This window comes from Tupaia chinensis, unplaced genomic scaffold (genome assembly GCF_000334495.1).
Source record: "Tupaia chinensis unplaced genomic scaffold, TupChi_1.0 Scaffold000276_2, whole genome shotgun sequence".
NCBI classification, from domain to species: Eukaryota; Metazoa; Chordata; class Mammalia; order Scandentia; family Tupaiidae; genus Tupaia; species Tupaia belangeri.
Genome location: NW_006159759.1, coordinates 315,610 through 338,588, shown reverse-complemented (window position 1 = coordinate 338,588; position 22,979 = coordinate 315,610). Strand labels below are relative to the sequence as shown.

General features: G+C 42.7%; 1 protein-coding gene across 2 annotated transcripts; it reads right to left on the bottom strand.

The window, feature by feature from the left end:
- On the bottom strand, positions 1 to 8,539 carry LOC102490608 (interstitial collagenase). Of its 2 annotated transcripts, none has more exons than XM_006150088.2 (10): positions 8,367 to 8,539; positions 7,643 to 7,887; positions 7,397 to 7,545; positions 7,055 to 7,180; positions 5,618 to 5,773; positions 5,357 to 5,468; positions 3,849 to 3,985; positions 1,813 to 1,975; positions 1,093 to 1,196; positions 1 to 929 (listed from the first exon to the last, which is right to left on the bottom strand). In XM_006150088.2, the coding sequence occupies exons 1-10, from the start codon at positions 8,472 to 8,474 to the stop codon at positions 829 to 831; spliced, it is 1,401 nt and encodes a 466-aa protein (XP_006150150.1). In that variant the 5' UTR covers positions 8,475 to 8,539; the 3' UTR covers positions 1 to 828. The 2 variants fall into 2 exon arrangements, with proteins under 2 accessions (XP_006150150.1, XP_006150151.1); XM_006150089.2 differs by lacking the exon at positions 8,367 to 8,539 and adding an exon at positions 7,983 to 8,074.
- Positions 8,540 to 22,979: the final 14,440 nt, after the last annotated feature.

The following is a 22,979-nucleotide window of genomic DNA, read 5'->3' as shown; positions in this document are numbered from 1 at the left end:
TGAGTTTAAGCCACCGGGTCTGGGACTTGAACTGCGGTCAACTACATGGGAGTCCAGTGACACAGCCATTACACTAACTGCTGGTCCCATACTTCATTTATTTTAAGTTCAGACAGAGGTAAAGTTTATCTATGATATAAGTAGTTAGGAGAACCAGCAGATGGCTTAGCGATATCAGAAGTTAGGACAGAAGAGTTAGTGCCTAAAGAAGCTCCATAGGGACTCTGGCATGCTGATAATCTTCATTTTTCCTTGATTCGTATACTGGTTACTTGGTTGTTGGGAAGTCATCAAGCTATATACTTATGGTATGTGCCTTTTCCACATGCATATCACATGTTAATAAAAGTTACCTTGTTTTTCACATGAAGTGTTGGTTTTCTTTGATATGTGACAGTGCTTTCATATACAAAGCATTATTTTTCTTTAGGTGAACCTGAGGGGGGTCTTGTCTTCTTGGATAGACTGAGATATGCATCCTACCTCTGACAGCATCTCAGGTGAAGTTTGGTCTTGGACTCTGGCAAAGAGCTTTTCTCTATGAAAACCTAAGGATAAACTATGACTTTGATAGCCTTAGAGCTCACTTACAGCTAGCTTACAAATTCATGAGACAATACACTCTTAACGAGGAATATGTTCAAATTGAGGCTAAAAATGTTGTACTTGCATATCTCTACCAAAAGACTACAACAAAATTTTAAGTTGTGACTATAGATTAAAATAAAATGATGAAATATCCAATTCCTTAGGAAAACACTTTCCTTGGGCTCATTTGAAATATATGTTTTTTCTCTCTCCTTTGTGATAGTCAGCCACCGGTTATTTCTAACATTTGAACCAGCTGTTCGTCTTCAGGACAGCCAAGGTTCGCTTCGTTTTAGGGTCAAATTTGTACTGCTTTTTTCCAATGAAGAAATAGAAATATCCTAGAAACAAAATTTTTAAAAATGATATTAGACAAATATTTGATGGTTTTCCACAAGAACTCTTAAAATGATAGATTTTCATGGGCATAATTTACTTTCATATCTACGTAACAGTATGCATATGAGTTTATGGTTGAAAATTGAGGAACTGGATAGTCTTTACCTTCATTTTGGAAAACAGCATCAACATTATCGTTAATTCCAGGGAAGTCATAAATGATCTTTTTGGGATAACCCACATCCATGGACCGCTTGTATTCATCATATCTGGTAATAAAAGTAGTTAAACTTATCAGACTGTCTCCTTTATATAACAATACTGACACACAACATTCACATAGGTGTTTTCACGGTCCAGGCACAGTTCTAAGCGCCTTGCATACACTAAAGTTTCACTGCAAATCTGAGAGATGGGTCCTATTTTGCAGAAACCCAATGGCTGCTAAAAAACCTTGACAGGTGGGTGCATCATTGCATTAAAATAACTTTTAATTGGAAAAGTTCTTGTTTCAGTGGGGTTATGGGAGACTGGGGCAAATTAGACAAACTCCAAGATGTTGTCACCTGTAAAAATCTGATTCAAATTCCCCCGGGGATCCATGCTCTATCCAGTTAGGAAGAAATGCTTCATTTTCTTCTTTTTAAAAGCCACCAATTCCTTTTGAATACTTCTGCCTTTATCTGCCTTCACACTCAACCTCCATGTTGCCTGCACCTAAGGCCAGGCAGTGGTACGATGATAACAGGATGGAATGGTTCTGAGCCTGGCTGCATCCAGTCTCAGAAGACAGAACTTTCAGTGCAATTAAATAATACTTTTAACAGGCAACTTTCTTTCTACCAAGTGAACTGAAGCCCCAAGACTCTGAGGGTCAGTCTTTACCTCCAGTACTCATCGGCCACAAAGAAGTATGTCTTTCCACTTTCTTCCTCATGAACAGCAGCATCAATTTTCTTCACTCTTTTAGGGAAGCGGAAGGAGCTATAGATGTCCCTGGGGCGTCCATAGGAGGACTGATCTCCTTTGATGACCCAGTACTTACTGCCTGTTGACCAAAAATCAACTATGAAAGATGTGTCCGGTAGACATTAGGCAGGATTTTCTCTAGACATTGACTTTACAAGAAGTAGATGGAGGGAACCAGCAGTTTGCGTAATGGCTATGTCGCTGGATTCCCACGTAGTCGACCGCGGTTCGTGTCCCGGACCCGGTGGCTTAAATCTCACGCCGGGCGCGTGTGCGTGCGTGCCCAAGATCCCGAGAGGAGAATGGAGGAGAAGGGATTGCGGCGTGACCATCCCCCCTGAGGGGTGATTTCTCGCTTTCTGTCTCTATGTCTCTCTCTGTCTGTCTGGCGAGCGCACGTGCCCTACAGTGAAAATCTCTCTCAAAAAAAAAAAAAAAGAAGAAGTAGATGGAGCGTTTAATTCCAAAGTGAGGTGCACCTGCATCAGCCATTTCTCCTCAGTGAAACTGGCTCTCTTCTCCAGCACCCTGTGGGACTCACACTTTTTACAAATGATGTCATCCGAAGGAACACCTCTGAGTTCCCAACTATGCTGGCTACAGACAAAGACTGTTTATGTAACCAGGGTGCTGCTACACAAATGCACATCATATATTCCTCGTTTTTGTGATATACATGCTAAACATGTCTATTCCAGAATCCTTTATTTAAACCAGCTTTTTTTTAAGAGATTTTTTTCCTATGGGATGTGTGCACTCGCCAGAGAGACAGAGAGAGACAGACAGGCAGAAAGTGAGAAATCACCCCCTGGAGGAATGGCCATGCTGCAATGCAATCCCTTTTCCTCCATTCTTCTCTTGGGATCTTGGGCACGCATGCACATGCACCCAGTGTGAGTTTTACGTCAGCAGGTCTGGGACTCGAACTGCAGTTGACTGTGTGGGAGTCCAGTGATGTAACCACTACACCATCTGCTGGTCCCATTTAAACCACTTTCAATTATTCACCTTAATACTACCAAGACTAATTATCTTAACATTTTATTCATACAAGCTAAATATCTGAATATTTTCTAAGAGCCAGATGTTTGGTAAAATGTATCCCAAACAAGAGCTGGATATTGAACATGATTAGATTCAGAAGAATCAAAGCGGTTTGTCCCCTAGAATTTAAGGTGACCCATCTATAAAGGTGTGCAGTGCAGGACAGGGATCACCTTCCTCCCACCCTCAAATGGTAGCTCACACTAAGAGAATTTCTAAGAATATCATGGGGTGAGGTTTTTTTTTTTTTTTTTTTCTCCTCTTCAGTTGCCCTATAAACTTGACATACATCTTTATAGTTTTCTTAGTACCTCAGGAAATACATCTGTTTAAAATAAAAAATATCTCAAAAGTACATACATATCACAAGTCAGAGTTTCCTATTTCCAGTTTTATAATCCATTAGAAATAAAAAGTTGCCGGCATTTGGCTATTATCAAAATGACTCACAGATATCCATGCAATTCTTTATGATAACAATGAATCCCCACTGCACTTGGTAGTTGGAATTTTTAGGTTTTCAGTTAAATAAAAAGAGAGAGAAAAGAAAAAAGAAAGAACACCCACAGAGAGAAAGGACCCAGGCCCCTTTATTTTTCATCCCCAAGTGATAATGATATCATCCAATAAAAAGAAGGAAAATTGAGGGACCAGCAGTTGATGTAATGGCTATGTCGCTGGACTCCCACATAGTCAACCGTGGTTTGAGTCCTAGACCCAGTGGCTTAAACTCACGCTGGGCGCCGGTGTGTCTGTGCCCAAGATCCTGAGAGGAGAATGGAGAAGGGATTGCAGTGTGGCCATCCCCCCTGGGGGGTGATTTATTGCTTTCTGTCTTTCTGGCAAGCATGCGTGCCCTCTAGCAAAACCTTTCCAAAAAAAAAAGGAAGGAAAATTGAGAGCATTACCTTTGAAAAACAGGTTTTCATCTCTCTCAGGAACATTATAAGCAGCCTCGAGATTACTTGGCAGAAATGACCAGAAATCAGTGATGAAACTGAGTGTTCCTTGTGGATTGTGATAGGGATGATAACGAATGAAGAACCTGATTTTACAGAAAACAAAGGAGTTGGTAATTGTCAGAGATCTCCACTTGTGTTCAGTTCGTCCTCTTCCTAGAGCATGAGTCTATCGTCCAAGCCGGTGACCATTTCCCACCTGTGTCCTGCCTTATCTCACAAAAATCCTATATGGAAGTCACTGCCAGTCACATTTTGCTAACGAGAAGTTGAGCTAGGAGCTGGGAAGTAGACGAAATCTGTGTTTTCAACCAGCTCTGTCAGGAGGAACACACCAAGTTCTATTGTCCTTCAGCTGGGGATTTTGCTGTGTTTATTTCACAGTTCATAGGGACTGGGGTAATAGCATGGCACAGACTTCTCTGTGGTTAATACGACCTTCAGGTGAACAGAGGCATTTTCAATAATACAAGGCAACCATGGGAAGAAACCAAAGGCACAGACATGGAAAATATCTTCCTCAGTCTGTATAGCAGACACTGCTGATGCCCAACTCTCCTGGCCACACCCACAAACTCCAGGACTTGAACCATGGTCCACCATGTGGGAGTCCAATGCTTCAACCACCACACCACCTGGTGGCCCCATCCCTCCATACTTTTTCATCTTTTTGGTGACCACAATAATGGGACAAAAGATCATTTGCTTTCTTATTCTTCAAGGAATCAGTTTGGTGGGAAGAGGAGGCCAATTTCTCACAGATAAGACTCCAAGTATTTGGGTTCACCTCCTGTAGCGGAAGTTCTAGAATCATCCTTCTGTAAGGAGGCAGGAACGCCACAGCTACTCGAGGTGGTGGGAGCCTCATCAACACTTAGGAATTCTCTTGGAAATGGTTCCTTCCCTTCTCTTTGCTGCCAAGAAGCAACACACTCCTGGCAGGTGGCAAACTAAGGTGGGCTGGCCTTCCAGATAGAAAAGATGATACATACATAAATGGTGGCCTTCCCCATCTGGGCTCTGGATCACAACACTCAACATGGTATAGAGATCTGATCTAAGCAGTGCAGTCAGATGTACTATTTTTTCTAATAAAACACTGGGAAATTAATCACCCTAGAGAGTGGACGAGTGAAAGGAGCTGTAGTCCAGAAGTGAAAGGCCAATCTTGCTCTTCACTAATAAACCTGTAATCCTTAGCAACTCCTTTCTGTCTGCCTAGCTCTATAAAAATCTGCATGTCACAGGAGTGATGAGGGTGGAACTTAGAATGGCTTTCTTTCCATGGATTTTTACTGAGATGTGTGAATACAATTTTGAAGGATAAAACATTTTGTGTAAACGTATAGTCATTACAACTATAAATTAAAGCTATGTTATTTTAATAGCATAGAGGTCATCTAATGAAAGACCTGGAACAACATAAAAATATATGTCATAATACTTATGGGTTTTACCTGTCTTTCAGGAAGAACACTTCTCCACGAACTTTGGTTACAGCATCAAATGTTAGCTTTGTATCACAGATTTGTGGGGTTCGTGGCCCAGTGATGGGATTTTTTGAAGGTCCTTAAAAAAATAAATATCTTGAAGTCAGTAAAGCTTAACATACTATATGAACACAGAAATCAATGTGAATCATGGGTCTTTCAGTGGGGCCGGTCATTGCTATCATAGTTGAAACACACACTTATCTCTGATGCTCTCCTTTGGCTCACCATAAATAGCCTGGATGCCATCGATGTCATCTTGAGACAGCAGAACATCACCAGTGAAGATGTAGTTGGGGTACATCAAAGCCCCAATGTCTTTAGAATGGGAAAGCCCAAGGGAATGGCCCAATTCATGTGCCACAACCTGAAGTAAGTTGTAATCTAAAAGGCAAACAAAATCCACGAGTAATTATGGAGTGGCAGTAATTATCCAGACACTCAAAGGGCAAATATATCCCTAAAGTGTACAAGAACCCCACGGTGATGTGCTTGGTGACATAGTATGAGTACTGTAGGTGTGTATGTGTGTGTAAATATGGGAAGAGAAAGTTTATTAGTACAGGAATGACTATATCAAGTTAAAATTTCTAGAACAGAGCCAAAACATCAGTTGACCTACAAAATTCCAAAAGTGATTAGCAAATCTAACATCAAGGAAGTTAGAAAATCATTTTACACAGAGAACAGCAGCATTCTATTAACATTCACTATTTTAATTGTAAAAACTAACATGTATTCTAAAGAAAAATTTGAATAATATGATGAAATACCAAAAAACAAATCCCCTCAAAGAAACTATACCAAAAGTTACTGTTACTCAGTTTGGGTGTGTAATTTATTCCTGTATAAACTATAATTTTAATATTATACTTTAAAAAACTTTTATGGACATATTTTACCAATCAGATACTGCTATTGAGAGGAATAATATTCTCTGATGTTATAACTAGATGTGACAATAGCACTGTCATTACTTTTCCTCTTTTTTTTTTTTTTGGAGAGGTTTTTGCTATAGGGTGCGTGTGCTCGCCAGACAGACAGAGAGAGACATAGAGACAGAAAGCGAGAAATCACCCCCCAGGGGGGGATGGTCACGCCGCAATCCCTTCTCCTCCATTCTCCTCTCGGGATCTTGGGCACGCACGCACACGTGCCCGGCGTGAATTCTAAGCCACTGGGTCCGGGACGCGAACCGCGGTTGACTACGTGGGAGTCCAGTGACATAGCCATTACGCTAACTGCTGGTTCCCATTACTTTTCCTCTTTTACTGTATGGTGCCTGTGCTCGCTGGAGAGAGCACAGAGACAGAGAGAGGTGAGAAATCATCCTCTAGTGGGGCTAGCCATGCTGCAATCCCTTCTCCTCCATTTTCTGACTGGTATCTTGGGCGTGAATACACACATGCCCAGCATGATTTTCAAGCCACTGGTTCTGGGACTTGAACCATGGTCGACCATGTGGGACGACTCTGCTATCTGCTGGCTCCACCATTACTTTTCTAAGTGATCTTATTAAAAGGCACGTCTTTGTTAAAGCATTTACCTATGGTCACAATGTATTTTACTAAAACATCTTTTTAGATAAGAAAAAAAAGGCACAGAGTGCATTAAGCATGAAAGGGAAAAATATACAAGACAGAGAGGAAGAACTAGCTGACTCACCTCTGAAGTCATCAGTCCATGTTTCATCTTCATCCAAGTGAACATCTCCTCCAAGGCCTGCTCCTGGTTGGAACGCATGAGCGAGCTGACCACCCGGTCCATTAAAAGGAGAATTGTCATGATGATCTGTGAGAAAAAGAATTGAGCAAGGGCAAATGCTGGTTTTTAAAAGGCTTAGCCCAGAGACATGAGGGAGCAGTGACAAGGAGCCGAAAGATAGTCCTCATCTCTGAGGCTTGCTTAAAACCAATACCTTCACCGACAAAGAGAGTTTCACAGTGACGCTACAGGAGTGGGAGTGCCAGAGGTGAGTGCAGAATGGTTGGGGAGAGAAGAGCTCACCTCCCCGGAGAAATGAGAGCAATATGTCCGCTTCGCCCTCATGGACCTTGGTGAAGGTCAGGACTGTGGCCTTACTCCAGAGGTCAAAGGCTTTCTCAATGGCACAGTCCACATCCTCTCGAGGCAAATCTGGTGTGTAGTTTATGATTCTGAGGATGAAAGAGCAGAGAACAGAGATACCCTGAGCCTCATGCCTTACTGCTGTGGTGGAAAATAGCATTCTGAGTGGATGCCCAGCCTGGTCACCTGTAGGTCAAGTTTCTGTGCTTCCAATGAGGGTTCCCCCAGGTGAGGACATACGAGCCCGCATCGGGCACCCCACATCTGGGCTTTTTCATCAGGTCCAGGGTGTCAGCATCTGCCTTTCCAGTCACCTTCAGACCAAAGAATTCCTGCATTTGCTTCAGCTTTTCAACCACGGGATCATATCTTCCCTGCTTTTTGACTTGCTTCATCTCACTCTTCAAGTTGTAGTAGTTTTCCAGGTATTTCTGATAAAGCAAAAATAATAGAAACATAGGATGTAAAATCTTTTCCATTTTCCTGAAAAACCCTAACATTTCACCATGGACAGAATACCCTTTACCTTAATGGCTGAGTGCAGAGAGGAAAACAAGCTGTCTGCTCTGCAAGGATTTTGTTGCCCTTACAATGCTTCCTGTCGGTGCAGAGAGGTTACTGCACTAGAAGGACCCCTGCTATAGTGAAGGCTAGCTTTGCTTTGAAGTCAGAATTAGAGTTAGTACAGTTGTTTTGCACATTGTTTCTTTGGATCTCTCTAGCACAAACTTCTAGAGGAACGTCCAGCTGGGATGGATGGATTTTTGTTTTTGTTATGAGGGGACCAGTTACTGACAAAATACTTGTTCCCGGAATGAATCCCAAATTTGCTTGAACTCCTACCCCCTGACCTTCACAAAATGAGAATACAGTGTCCCTGCATTTCTAGCGTGTGAACTGCAGCATTTACCTGGACCACCTCCATATCTTGCTCTTGTGGTTTTGGACTCGCTGGGAAGCCCTGTGATCCCATGTCCCAGAACAGCAGCAGCAGCAGCAGCCGAGGAAAGCCAGCCATGTTGGCCTCTGTGTCCCTTCTCAGTGAGAGACAATGATGGCTCCGGGCCTCTCAGTCCTTCCAGGTTGTCAGCCTGTAGCTCCCTGTTTATATTAGGTCTTTGCACTCCCAGAAAACCAAAGGCTGTCTGATTCACATCCGGTAACATCTTCATTTGCGATGTGTGGTTTCAATAGTATCAGAAATTGTGACATAAAGCAGTTTAATTTTTTTGTGTTTTTTTTGCCTTTACAATCTCTTGATTGCGATCAAGCAGGACATCTACAAAGAGACACCCCATACCACAGAGTTGTATTCTACTATCTTGTCTAACCTTCCTAAAATGTGTAGCTCATGGAGCATTTCATGGACTTTCTAAAAACTGGGCCTGACTCCTTGGGTCCCCTGGCCAAAAACTGTTCCTGGGTCCTATGCACACTTTCTCCCAGAGTGAAGGTGAACTGGCTGCTCCTCTTCTCGCCCTCCCACCTTCCCAGGTGAGAGAGAACTGACTCTGCAGATCCTTGGTCTTCCCATTTGGCAAAGCTTTTCTCCTGCTTGTTTCTTTTTTTTTTTTTTTAAGTTTATTTATTTCTTCCATGAGTGAGAGAGACACGGAGACAGACCAAGACAGCACCACAACAGGGTCCTCATGCTGCAACAACCCCCCACCCCCCGCCTCAACCTTCCTCAGATCATGGGCACACACGGATGAGCATCCACTATCCCTGCTCCACATGCAGCCCCTCCTCCTGCTACTTTAAGCTTCTAGATGTCATTTGTTTCTATAGCAACTATGTCCTCCTCAAGTCACAAGTCAGCTTGGAGTAAAGAGCACTGATGACAGCGGCCCCAGGTTCACGGGGTATTAGAAAATCTGTTATTAGTTTGACTCTTGACATACCTGCTTCCTAGAACACATGGCCATGTTTCCTGAGAATGGTGCAGAGCGCCAGGGCAGGGCCATTTCAGAAGCTTCTGTGGCTGAGGCTCATTTTTACCATGTCGGTCCTGGGTCATATGTTCAATGCAGGGGCTGGACTGCAACGGTCTAGTCTGTCATCCAAGTATCACTCCATTCAACAGGGGTTCATGTGCTTAGCACCTTCTGTGCCTCAGCCACTCGGCAGGGAGAGGAGAAATGAACCAGTAACTTTTTCATGGTACCTTAGTTAGTGCTGTAAGAGTTTTTTTAGTACAAAGGGCTATAATTGCACAGAGTACAGAAACTTCTTTCCTTGGAGGAGGCAGACAAGGAAAGACAGTAGAGTTACATGGACTCTGTGGTTCCTGACATTTATTAACGCTCTTACCTGTTCCCCGATGTTCATCAGATCCACATACCTCCTTTCAACTTTTTTGCATATTTTTCTCTGAGTACACTTACTTTAAAGAGAGTCTCTTTTAATTTGTGTGTGTGTGTGTGTGTGTGTGTGTGTGTGTGTGATAGGGTGCATGTGTTCATGGAGACAGAGGGAAAGTGAGAGATTGCCCCCCCAGGGAGGATGTCCACACTGCAATACCTTCTCCTCATTTCTTCTCATGGGAGTTTGAGCACACATACACTTGTGCCCTGCCTGATTTTTCAAGCCTCAGGGTCTGGGACTCGAACCACTGTCAGCCATGTGGGGATGCCTTAACCACCACGCCATCTGCTGGCCCCTAAAAAGATAATCTCATTCTAAACAAAAATATCTGTGAAAATATGGTATCAGTTTCCGTTCACATAAATTTGAATATATAAATATCAAAAGGAAGACCGGAACGCATAGTCATTTCTGTGCCACCCTCCTTGGCTAAAAACTCCAGTGTGAGGACTTCTCCCTTCCTATAGCATGAATCTCTTTTCTGGAGAGCCTGACCTTGTAGCACCAGAGGGATCATTCCTACAGAGTTCTTCCACTTCCTCCTCTTCGGCAGGTGTCTCTCTCCTCTCCTACTAAGTCTATTTGACTCCATAGAGTTCTACAGGCCTTACAAAGTTCCTATTCTTTATTCAGTGACTTTGACATTGCCCTGCACATAATAGGGATGCTTGCATATTTTCAGCTCATGATGGATAAGATCACATTCTCCCTGGTCAATTTCATGTTTAACCACTACTTCTCCATCTAAAAGGTATTACATGAGTGCAAGCAGAAATGGGGAAGTGAACAAATTTCTCGTGAAAAAACAAATCCCCTCTTTCACACAAGACTCCTGATGCTCACAGAGCCAAGGGAGATCAGTAAAGGAGGTGTTTTCCAGGACAGGTGAAATGCAGACCATGTTTCCCCAACCAAGGTGAGGCAGGAACTCCCTATCCACCAGGGAGCATGCCGACCCAGTGTAGGGAGGCCACCACTTCAGTTCCCATGGGGCTTCCTGCCAGGGATCACCAAGTCACCTATCAGCCACAGAGACAGGAAAAGAGGACTCTTGGTGAACTGAGAAAACCACCTACCATTGTGACCTCTAGGTCTGAGCAATAAGCATTCATGTTGCAATATATGTATGTGTACATTTTCCCAGAGGGTACATGTGATAGCTGGAGAGAGAGAGAAGGAAAGTGAGAAAGCACACTCCATGGGGGATGGCCACACCACAATCTGTTCTCCTCCATTTCTCCTTTCAGGATTTTGGGTATGCTTTTTCAAGCCCCCAGGTCTGGACTTGAACTGCGCCAGTTGCCATGTAGGGGCCCAGTTGCCTTAACTACGATGTCATGGCCTGGCCCCAGGCCCCATGTTGTTATCTTAATAAAAACTCATGCAATAAGAAATCTAGAGGCTATTCAATATAGAACTTCATCTGCTTTTTTTTAATAGTCCATTTTTAATTTCTTTGTCTTGACTGATATACACTACATTTGTGTTGGGGGGAAAAACCATGTTTTGTACACTATAAAGATATATGGTGATTAAATGTAAGTAATTAATTTTTGAAAAGAACTGTAAAGATATACAGTGATTAAATGTAAATAATTAATTTTTGAAAAGAACTGATAGAGGGACCAGCAGATGGCATAGTGGTTATGTTGCTGGACTCCCACATGGCTGATCACAGTTTGAGTCCTAGATCCAGTAGCTTCAGAATCATGCCTGGTACATGTGCCCAAGATGCTGGGAGAAGGGATTGTGGCATGGCCATTCTGCCCAGGGGCATGATTTCTCACTTTTCCTCTCACTGTGTCTGTCTCTGGCAAGCACACATGCCCTAAGGGAAAAACCTCTTAAAAAAAAAAAGTAATGATAGAAGTAAAAAAGTGGCAAAACAACAAACAAAAGCTTCAACTGTTTTTAAAATTTGTGTGCAAAAAAACCGGTATGTCCTCCACAAAATCAAATTAAAGGAGATTTACTCTGATTGAGGTGGAGTGGAGGGTGGTGGTCTGTAGTTTCACTTTCCCCCCACCTCTCCCCACACAGGATCTGAGAGCGATTGAACGGGAAGAACCAGAGGAGCACACGTTTAACGCCACTGATTTAGTACGAAACCTACATCTTTCAAATGATCTCAGTGAAGGGCACAGAGGACAGATCACTCGCCCAGGGTCAGGCACCTGGTGGCAGGTAGAGCTGTAATGAAACCACCGTTTTCTAGGCTCCAGTCTAATACTGTTATACTTAGCATTTCATTTCATCTCAATTAAAGCTGTGATGGATCAGACCGTGTCATCCGGCAAACAGCCTGCCATTTAATTCTTTCCTGATATAACAATGCATTTTAAATTAAATTTTGATTCATTGCCAAGTGTTGAAGATTCTAATCGCAAAATTATTTCGGGAATGGATCTGTGGCAGGACTTAAAATATGATACATATGACATTCTTTCTAGTCAAAGTAGTTCATGAGAGGAAAACAGAGAGAGCTGGGAAAAAGCAAATCAAGAGAAAGCTGGAAATGGAATCCTACTCAAGCCCCTAATGCCTGGAATTAGTGTATTTTCCGAGAAGCTCAGAACACCTTAAGAATTTAGTTGCTGTTTAAGTGCAGGTTCTTTTTCTGTGAGAACTCCCACTTCCCCCACATTCCACTGAGGGGAAATAGCCTTCCACCCTCCTGCCCTCCCCAGCCTCCTGCCCCAGGCTCTGGAATATTGTTGGTCGCAGAGGTCTCGCTGTGTGAGTGTACCCACGACCGCCACCTCCTTCCTAAAGAGTCAAATAATCTCCATCCTGCCCATTCATCGTCTCATGTTCTTCATGGGTGGCTGTGTGGAAACCCTCAGTAGCCTTCCACCCCGACCACACTTTAAATAACATCATGCAAAGAATGTTCTTTTATACTTTTATGCTAAGAAACTCAGTTTAACTTGCATCTGTTTCAACATTTCAATTCATCTTGAGGAGGAGGTTGTATTCTAATTATTTTCAACAAATTTGCCAATAGTCTCTGATCAGAAGCATTAGACATTTTTTTTTTTTGGAGAGATTTTTACTGTAGGGCATGTGCACTCTCCAGAAAGACAGAGAGAGACAGATAGAAAGTGAGAAATCGCCCCCCTAGGGGGGATGGCCACGCTGCAATCCCTTCTCCTCCATTCTCCTCTCGGGATCTTGGGCACATGCGCACACATGCCTGGTGTGAGTTTAAGCCATCGGGTCTGGGACTCGAACCGTGGTCGACTACGTGGAAGTCCAGTGACACAACCATTATGACATCTGCTGGTCCTGCCACCAGGTCTGGGACTCGAACCACGATCGAATACGTGGAAGTCCAGTGACACAACCATGATGACATCTGCTGGTCCCGTATCAGACATTTTTTAAAAAGAGTTATTTTATTTAACTTTGTTTATTTTAATTTGTCAGAGAGGAGGGAGAGGGAGAGAGAGAGAGAAGTTGAGAAAGCGAGCTGCTAGGTTCAGGACTCGAACCGCTGTTGGCCATGTGGGAGTCCAGCACCCTTAACCACCATGCCACCTGCCGGCCCCCAGCACTAGACATTTGATGTGATTTGCTAAGAAAGCTCTATCTTACATCTTCTTACCAAAATCACTCCTTTAATCATTTTCATATAATTAAGTTAAAGACCTACTGTGTGCCGAATGCAATCTCTGCGACTTTACATACTTTGTACATTTAATCCTTGTGGAACTCAGCAGGTGGGAAATGGAGGTTGAGTCCGTTTCTAAATAGTAGGAAGCCAGTGTTCAAAGAGGTTAAGTAATGAATTCAAGGTCACACAGCAGGTAACATGTGAAGATGGCTGTTAGACCTGGTCAGTGTGACTCCAGACTTCTGGTGGTCTTCACTCTGTTTCAGGATCTGTACACATTCTGGGAGGTCTTGCTCTCAATTCACAGTGAGTCTCATAGGCCATGAGATTTGGCATCTCTACACATTTCTGTGAGACTGGGGAAGAAAGCTTTCCATGGCACCAGAGGTCTGATGCCATATGTCCACATCCTGTCATCCTTAACCGAGATTATCTTCAGATAGCATCATTTTAGTTGTTGCCATTGAAATCTTTGTCTGGAAAGGGGTTACTTAAGAAATGAAATCAGGACCAGCAGATGGTATAGTAATTACGTTGCTGGACTCCCACATGGCCGACTGTGGTTAAAGTCCCGGACTGGTTGTCTTGGAAATCTTGCTGGGCATGTGTGCATGCGTGCCCAAGATTCTGGGAGGAAAACTGAGGAGGCAGGATTGTGGCATAGCCTATCCTCCTGGGGAGAGGTGTGATTTCTCACTTTCTCTCTCATGGTCTCTAACTCTCTCTCTGGCAAGGACATATGCTCTAAGACAAAAATTCTCGAAAAAAAAATAAAAAGAAAGAGAAAAGAAATCACATTTGATAGGTAATAACATGGGAGAGGGGTGCAGGAGGGTGAAATGAACATTCACGGTATTCATAATCATATCGTCTCTGGTTGAAATTTTAGTTCCACACCTAACCAGCTCTGTGACCTTGGGGAAGTTACTCATAGAGTATATTTCACAAAGGCTTTAATGTGCAAGGTGAGCCATAAATATTAATTCCTTTGTCCTTGCTTCTCCTTGTATAATATGTGGCATTCCGGGCTTCCTTAGACTGTGAGAGTAAACGCATAAGCACAGTTTAGGTTTATTTTCCTAGCCTTAATCTTCTGAGCCCTTTCTGTTTGACCTCAGAACATTCAATCCTTTTTTGAATTTTAGGCACTGTATTATCTGGGCAACTGATGTATAAAACATCTGCTCTACTTTGCATTTTCTGCCTGGATTCAAAGTCCCAAATGTTGACACACATCAGCTTTGATGAACGAAGTGCTTTACAAATATTTCATTTAATCATCTAAGACTTCTTATCACTCTTTTCTCAAGGAAAGACTTTTATTCCCATTTTATGACTTTTACGTTTCCTGAAAGAAAGGCTTTATAATGGTCGCTAAATCATTAACTGGAGACATGAGTATCTATCCGGGAAGAGTTTCACGGAGATGCAAGCAACTAAGGGAACGGACTGTCTCCTCGTCGGGCCACTCCTAAGCTGCTTCTCTGAAGACAGAATTTGTCTATTATGGCCGACTCCATAGCCGCCACCATCATTGCTGTAAAACTGGTTGTTGGTTAGATTTGGGCAGACTGAAGTAATCGTGTTGAATCCTGGTGCCGGGGGGCCACATTGCTATCCTTGAATGTTCTGCCACTGGCAGTGACCGGTGACAAGACACTCTCCTTTACCTAGATTTGGTCAGGCTCCCCTAAGCCTCTTGGTCTTCATTTTGGCGCCAGTCCTTGTTGGGTGTGTATCACCCAGTTGTAGGAAGAATCTTGCTCAGTGAGTTTAGAGAGGGTCCCCACCCTTGATGTCAGATCACGCTTTATCTAATTTCTCATCCCTCACCCTGGGTATCTAATCACCCTGATCTGCTTTCAGCAAGATTCCTGTCGGGTTTCTTCAGCAGAAATATTGCCTGGGGTTAACGCAGAATGTCCTCTTGCCCCGGGTGTTTCCTTTCAGTCATTTTCCTTCCACCGACTCCCAAACCCTCACCCTGTACTTTGGGTATAAATCCTTACTTGTCCATGCCATAATCAGCCCAGTTGGAGACCAAATTGAGAAATGAGCCCTGTTTTATACAGAGGTCTGTTTTCTCTATTACGATAGTTCCTGAATCAAACCTGTTTTTACCACTTTAATTACTGTCCGATTCTGATTTTCTTTCTTTTTTAAAAAAATAATTATTTTACACAACTTAATTTGTTATTATTATTATTATTTAATATGACCAGAGAGAGACAGAGAGAGAGGGAAAGTGAGAAAACAAGCTACCAGGCCTGAGACTCGAACCACAGTTGGCCATATGGGAGTGTAACACCTCAACCAACACGCCACCTGCTGGCCCCCAGCTCTGGTTTTCTTAATAATGAGTGGCATGTAACAATGGTGCTTGAGACCGACAGAGAGCTCCCACTCAAGCCCAGCAATCCCACAAGGAAGTGGTGATGCATTGAGCTGCTTGCTACTAGGATCCTGAAATTCCACAAAGGTTCCCACTGGCATAAGCTGTGTCACAGCCCAAACTAGACAAAACCAATGGACTGACTCCTACTGAGTCACCCTCACTTCTCAGCCTTAGTGAAAATCCCCCGAACTTCCTCCCTTCTTCTATTGTCTCACCAGATCAGGGGATTTTTCCTACAAATTCACCTGAGAACAGAAACATTTTTGCTGTCAATTTATCACATTTACAGTATAACTCCATTTGCAGGCTGCCCACATGACAACAAGGAGGCATGTTGCTAGGCTTTAACTAGACTTGGCCATGCTAAGGCAGATTCTGCTGTAATTTTCACTTGCTCTTTTCTTTGCTTTGGAGAGGTTTTTGCTATAGGGTGCGTGTGCTCACCAGAAAGACAGGGAGAGACAGAGACAGAAAGCAAGAAATCCCCCCCCAGGGGGTATGGCCACATCACAATCCCTTCTCCTCCATTCTCCTCATGGGATCTGGGGCATGCACACCCCAGCTCCTGGGGTGAGTTTAAGCCACCAGGTCCGGGACTCGAACCGCGGTCGACTACATGGGAGTCCAGCGACATAGCCATTAGACCAACTGCTGGTCCCCAACTTTCTTTCTTTATTACATCATGGGCCAATCTCTTTTCAATGAATTTTTTCTCTATCTCTTCCCCTTCCTCTCACTGTCTTAGTGTCCTAAAAGAAACTTGCTGGTGGGATTATACCTTCTCCTCAAGTTATATAGGTCTGTCCTTTTCTTCTTTATCACAGATTCTATGCAAAGATAGTTTATATTCATTCCCTCCATCTCTGTCTCTGACTTTGTTTGTTTGTTTTTGTTCTTTTTTTTTTCTATAGGGTGTGTGCATGAGAGAGAGAGAGAAAGAGAGAGAGAGATTGAGAGAGAGAGGGAAAGGGAGAGGAAGAGAGAGAAAAAGTGAGAAATCATCCCCCAGAGGTAAGGCCATGCTGCGATTCCATCTCCTTCAGTCTTCTCTCAGGATTTTGGGCACTTGTGCTCTCATGCCCAGGATGATTTTCAAGCCTCTGGGTCTGGGACTTGAACTGCAGATTTGGCCAAGTGGGATCCAGTACCTTAACTTCCAGGCCACCTGTTGGCCCCTCTTCCTGACTTTTAGGAGATAATCTTTAACTGTTGTTTGAATGAACAAATGGGTAAAGAGATAGATATTTCAGGTTCAATTGTTTTAAAAAATATATCATCTGAGTTAGTTGATTTTATTCTGTTTTAGGGTGATTAATTAAACTATCATCAGTGTATGGTGAATGTTTTGAGTGAAACATCTGTAATTAAGGATCAATATGCTCCTCTAAGGTCAGTTCACCTCATCTTTTATTGTATATTTTATTTATCTGCAGGCCAATATCTCCTCTTTGTGTAATATAGGAGACAATCAGTAAGAGGTGCAGATGTGCCCACCAGGAATAGACAAGGAGCACAGCCCTCAGGGAAGCCAACATTCTTTCTCAATGTAGCTCTTCCTGAGAAGGTGAAATCAGAGTGGCTTGCAATATGGCTGAGCTCTCCCAGGCTCTGCCTCTGTGGGTTTGAGTTAATGTGAGGCTGCTCAGGACATCTACGAGATAGCAGGCTGCAATGCCTACAGTATGACTTGCTTGTTTGTGTGTTTTTAATGTATGTTTATCTCTTGCTTTCAGATCCTTTTTCTGTGAACCAGATTCAGATTAAAAATCAGATTATGTTGTTTTGCTGTGGTTGCCCTTTTTTTTTTTTTTTAGAGGTTTTTTTGCTATAGAGTGCATGCGCTCACCAGAAAGACAGAGAAAGACAGAGAGATAGAAAGTGAGAAATCACCCCCCAGGGGGGATGGCCACGCCACAATCCCTTCTCCTCCATTCTCCTCTCAGGATTTTGGGCACACATGCACACGCGCCCGGTGTGAGTTTAAGCCACCGGATCTGGGACTCGAACCTCAGTCGACTACATGGGAATCCAATGACATAGCCATTATGCTAACTGCTGGTTCCCACCCCTTTTTCTTTAAAGAACTTTTTGGCTATATTTTTTTTGCTCTCACCAGAGACAAAAAGATAGAAAGGGAAAAACGATCACCCAACAGGGGGATACCCATGATGCAATCCCTTCCCCTCCATTCTCTTCTCAGGATTTTGGGCACACATGTTCATGTACTTGGCCCAAGTTTCAGGCTTCTGCGTCCAGGACTCGAACTGTGGTCAACTACATGGGAGTCCAGAGATGTAACCATTATGCCATCTGCTAGTCTTGTCTGTTTTTGACAAGACACATTTTCACACGATGCTAAGTCTACAAGCTTTCTATACCTTCTATTTTTGTTTTTTAGATTACTCATGCCTGAGTTTAATTTATTGTGATGCCATCTGGTTTGTTCTGTTGTTTATCTTTAAGTCATCCACTCCTGGTCAAATATGTACTAGATGAAAAACAATACGTCTAACATCTGTAGGGCTTTATACCGTTTACAAACATTTTATTTTGTCTTTGCAACAGTCTAATAGAGCACTCAAGGCAGAGAGTGTTAATCCTCTTTGAAAGATGAAGGCACGATAGCTCCTCCCAGTAGTGAAATGACTTGCCTGTGACAGCACAGCCAGCGAGTAGTGGGAGAAGGCCTGGGAATCAGGTCTTAAGATCAGAAACTGGGGCCAGCATGTGGCATAGTGGTTAAGGCACTCCCACATGGCTAACCACGGTTCAAGTCTTGGACTCAGCAGCTTAAAACTCACACTGGGCATGCATGCATGTGTGCCCAAAATCCTAAGAAGAGAATGGAGGGAAAGGCACTGAAGCATGGCCATCCCTCTGGGAGGTGATTTCTCACTTTCTGTCTGTCTCTCTGGTAAGTGCACATACCCTATAGCAAAAATACGTCAAAATAAATAAATAAATAAAAGATCAGAAGACAAGTAGCCAGGCCTGGAGTACAAACCAGTGAACACGCAAACATACTAATTTTGGCTGAACTGCTGAGAGGAGGTGGACAGGTGGAGAGAGGGGTAGGTAGATTCACAGAGCTTCCAACCAAACAACCATGCTATGTGTTTTAACTGTACTGACACAGGCTTAGAAGTCCATGGTGTATTGGAGTATGACTGCTTTTACTTTTGTTCCATCCACTAGAAAGACCAAATCTCATTTGGACTATAAAGTTGGATTTAGGATCCAGAATTTGCTCAAAATAAAATACGGGCTGACATTGTCTATGCTTTAGGGAAATCCATTTAGTATAACTGAGACACGTGATCTTACAAACATTACAGGATATAGTGAGGACAATGAATAGAATCTTCAAAAGTTAAAATACCCTCAAGAATAAGGGCATTTGGTGACCCAGACACCTATCCAGGGATTTCAGGAATTTACCTTCAACTCAGCTCATCCTGCATTGATCTTCCCTACCAGTGAAGAGATATTTGTATTTCTGTGTAGTCATTAAGGTCATCTAACCCTTTTTGGTGGTGGATGGAGACAAATTCCACTTAAACATGTTGAAAGTGTAGAGAAAACTACTCACACAAAATAGGCTTAAGTTGGTCACAACTCCTTATGGGGAAAAAAAAGGGAGACTCCCTGACTGTTTTAGGAAAGATGGTCAGATTCACCAGACCAGGATAGGATTCTGCCAGGAGAAGCTTCTTTTACCTCATTATAGGGTTAGATCAAGGGTAATCTGTTCTGCTTGAATATAACTGAGCTATTCATGATAAGGATCCAAAATAGAGGAGTGAGTCCAAAATTCTGCTGGTCAGTGTTGGACAAAATTATGAGAGCAAAGCTAAAAGGCACTAAGCAACAAAAATAGTTGAAAAGTAAATGAGAGGGAACAGAGGAGGAGGAGGAGGAGAGAGAGAGAGAAGAGAAAGAGGGGGGAGAGAGAGAGAGAGAGAGATTGAGAGAAAACAGGGAGTATCACTTAAATCAGGGATTAATTGAAAGGAATTTAAAAAACAGCATTTATAGGTTGATAAAACATACAAATCTTGTTTCAATAAAATTAGAATTGATGGGGGGACCAGCAGTTGGCATAATGGCTATGTTGTTGGACTCCCATGTAGTTGATCACGGTTCGAGTCCTGGACCTGGTAGCTTAAACTCGCACTGGGCACATGTGCTTGCATGCCCAAGATTGCAAGAGGAGAATGGAGGAGAAGGGATTGTGGCATGGCCATCCCCCACTGGGGGATGATTTCTCGCTTTCTGTCTCTCTGTCTCTCTCTTTCTGGCCAGCACACATGCCCTATAGCAAAAACCTGTAAAAAAAAAAAATTAGAATTGATGGGGCCAGTAGGTGGTATGGTAGTTAAGACACTGGATTCCCATATGGCTGGCTGTGGCTCAAGCCCCAGAGCTGGCAGCTTGAAGACTATGCCAGGCATGAGTACATGTGTGCCCAAGATTCCTGGAGGAGAATGGAGGAGAAGGGATTGCAGCATGGCCATCCTTCCTGGGAGCTGATTTCTCACTTTTCCTCTCTTGCTTTCTCTCTCTGGTGAGCACATGTGCCCTATAACAAACAAACAAACAAATGAGAACTGAGAATATTTTCAAAAAAAGAATCCCGTTACCATTTCTCAGGGGCCTTTCTGTCTTCCTTATTCTGCTTCAGTTATGTTCCTATCATGTCACCAGTCTACAAGTTTATATGGCCTTATAGATGTTGTCCCCATTGCCAACCAACCATAACCTTCATCTCCTATTTAAAGTCTTCTGGGTAAAAGACAATCTTATTCATCTCTGGGTTTTCTCATTGGTTAAGTTTCCATTTCTGGCTCATTCATCTGTGATCAAAGCGGGAGGGTGAAAGTATCATGTGAAACAACTGTGGCCATTCAAGCCAGCCTCTTTGGCAAGGATTATGACGGGACCCAGTCCATGAGTCCAGCACACTCAAGGCGGTCTTCAGACATGAACCCAGAACCATCCCGTGAGGATCAGCCTCACAGAGCAGCACATTTTACCACTGTGATACCAGTCAGAACCTATTCCTTATTTCTAATGTAAGTCCTGTCTGCTTTAAAAACATATTTGATGCTATTACCAAATGATTGGTGAATGAATGAATCTGGCAAAGGAATCATTAAATACTTAAGGTCAGAGCTGAACTCTGTGGAAACATTAAACTCAATTGTTTTATTTATTGAATAAAATTTCATGCTTTTAACTGTAAGTTGATAAGTTGAATACTTCATTATTTTCTCTCCAAAATACACACAACAATGGCACTCCTTTTCTTTATTGCACATCTCCTTGGAATTTTCCAAACATAATCTGTCATCTGAGATTTCCATGACATTCACTTGGAATGTCCTTCTTTCTAGACATGTGACTTGATAGTCCCTACTCATTCTTTTTTTTTTTATTAAATATTTATTTATTTAATTCCATTTGTTATCATTATTATTTTTTAGTTTGACCAGAGAGAGACAGAGAGAGAAAGGGAATGTGAGAAAGCAAGTCACCAGGTCTGGGACTCAAACCAAGATTGGCCATGTGGGAATCTAACACCCTTAACCACCGTGCTACCTGCCAGCCCGCTCCTACTTATTCTTCATGCAAAGGCAAATGTCACTTCCCTCATAGGCTGAAGGGCCCTTTTACTCATTTATTCAACAGTCATTTATGGAGTGCCTACATCATGCTAATTATTTCCCCCTCAGCTAAGAGTGGTATGTAACTCAAGGAAGTTGCAGTTTGATGTGGGATAAATTTGAGGCAATAGTTATATTTGTGTGTCATAAGTATTTTGGAGGTACTTGGGTATAATATCCAACAGAGCCAGGAGAATAGAGAAGGGGTCTCCAAGGTAATTTCTGAGCTGAGTCCTGAAGTCCAAGGAGATAGTGAGTAAGCAAAGAAGGGTATGGGCAAGAGCTTCTGTGTTTGTTTCCATGTTTGGTGTTTTTAATCAGAGAGATTTTATTGGAAGGTCAAACTGAACTAAAATGCATTTGTGGTAAGTAATTGGGAAATTTACAATAACAGAAGTTCTTTGGAGGGAGAACAGAAAAGGAGGGTTGAGGGCAGCATAACTCAGAGATTAAATGCTGTGTGGAAGGAGCCAGATCCCACATGGCTGACTTCCTTTTGAATCCCAGCCCTTGAGGCTTGAAAAACATACTCTAATTAGGTACCCATCTCCTTTAAGTTCCTTGAACATGCCAAGTTGATCTCCACCAATGGAGCCTCAACACTATTTTGTGTTTTCTATTATTAGAATGGTCTACCTCTTCCTACCCATCTGCATGGCTCATTGAATTTAATGCACTTTTTCTTCAGTCTTATCTCAAGCAAGATCATCTCTAACAACCAACTTTAACACTAGCCCCTCCTCCAACAAGATTCTCACTTACCAACATTTCATTTCTTTAATAATACCTTTCTAATTTTGTTAATTTGCATTCTTTTGTTTGATATCTTTCTCCCAAAAGACAAAATTCAATGAGGTTGGGTTACATGCGTTTTCATCACTGTTCTCTACCTTGCATCTATGCCAGTGATAGGAATTTAAAATTAGTCTATGAAAGGAGGAACGAGTTATCTGTAGTGTTCCAGGAGGGTGTGAGGCAGGTAACGCAGCTGTGATAAATCTGTCATATAGTTGGTCTGTGCACACAAACTCTCCTCACCCAGGAACATCCATGTAAGAAATGACAGCAAGAAAACATGTTAATGATAGGGTGAGGATGATATAAGAAATTGGATCTCTAGAGAGTGGACAGAGTGCCATTGAAAGAAGATTTGGATTCGAACAAGAGGTTCCTAGGTTCAAATTTAATTTTGTTTTCTGGTTTCTAAGTTATGAAGTGGACGATATGATATGAAAGTTCCCCAGGCTCCAGTATTTTAGAATTCTACCAGTGTTGCTGAGAAGCAGCCCTATAGAACAAATATGGCCCCCATGCTTTTCCCCTTCCACGTGTAAGGATCACTTATGACATCTGAGAGGTAAAAATAATGACCTGTTGGGACAGACAGTAGGAGAGAACATGCGACAGCCACATGATCCATGCATGGAGGGTATAATTCTGCTACAGTTACTGGCAGAACATCTGTCACGTGTTCAGTACACAGGTGGT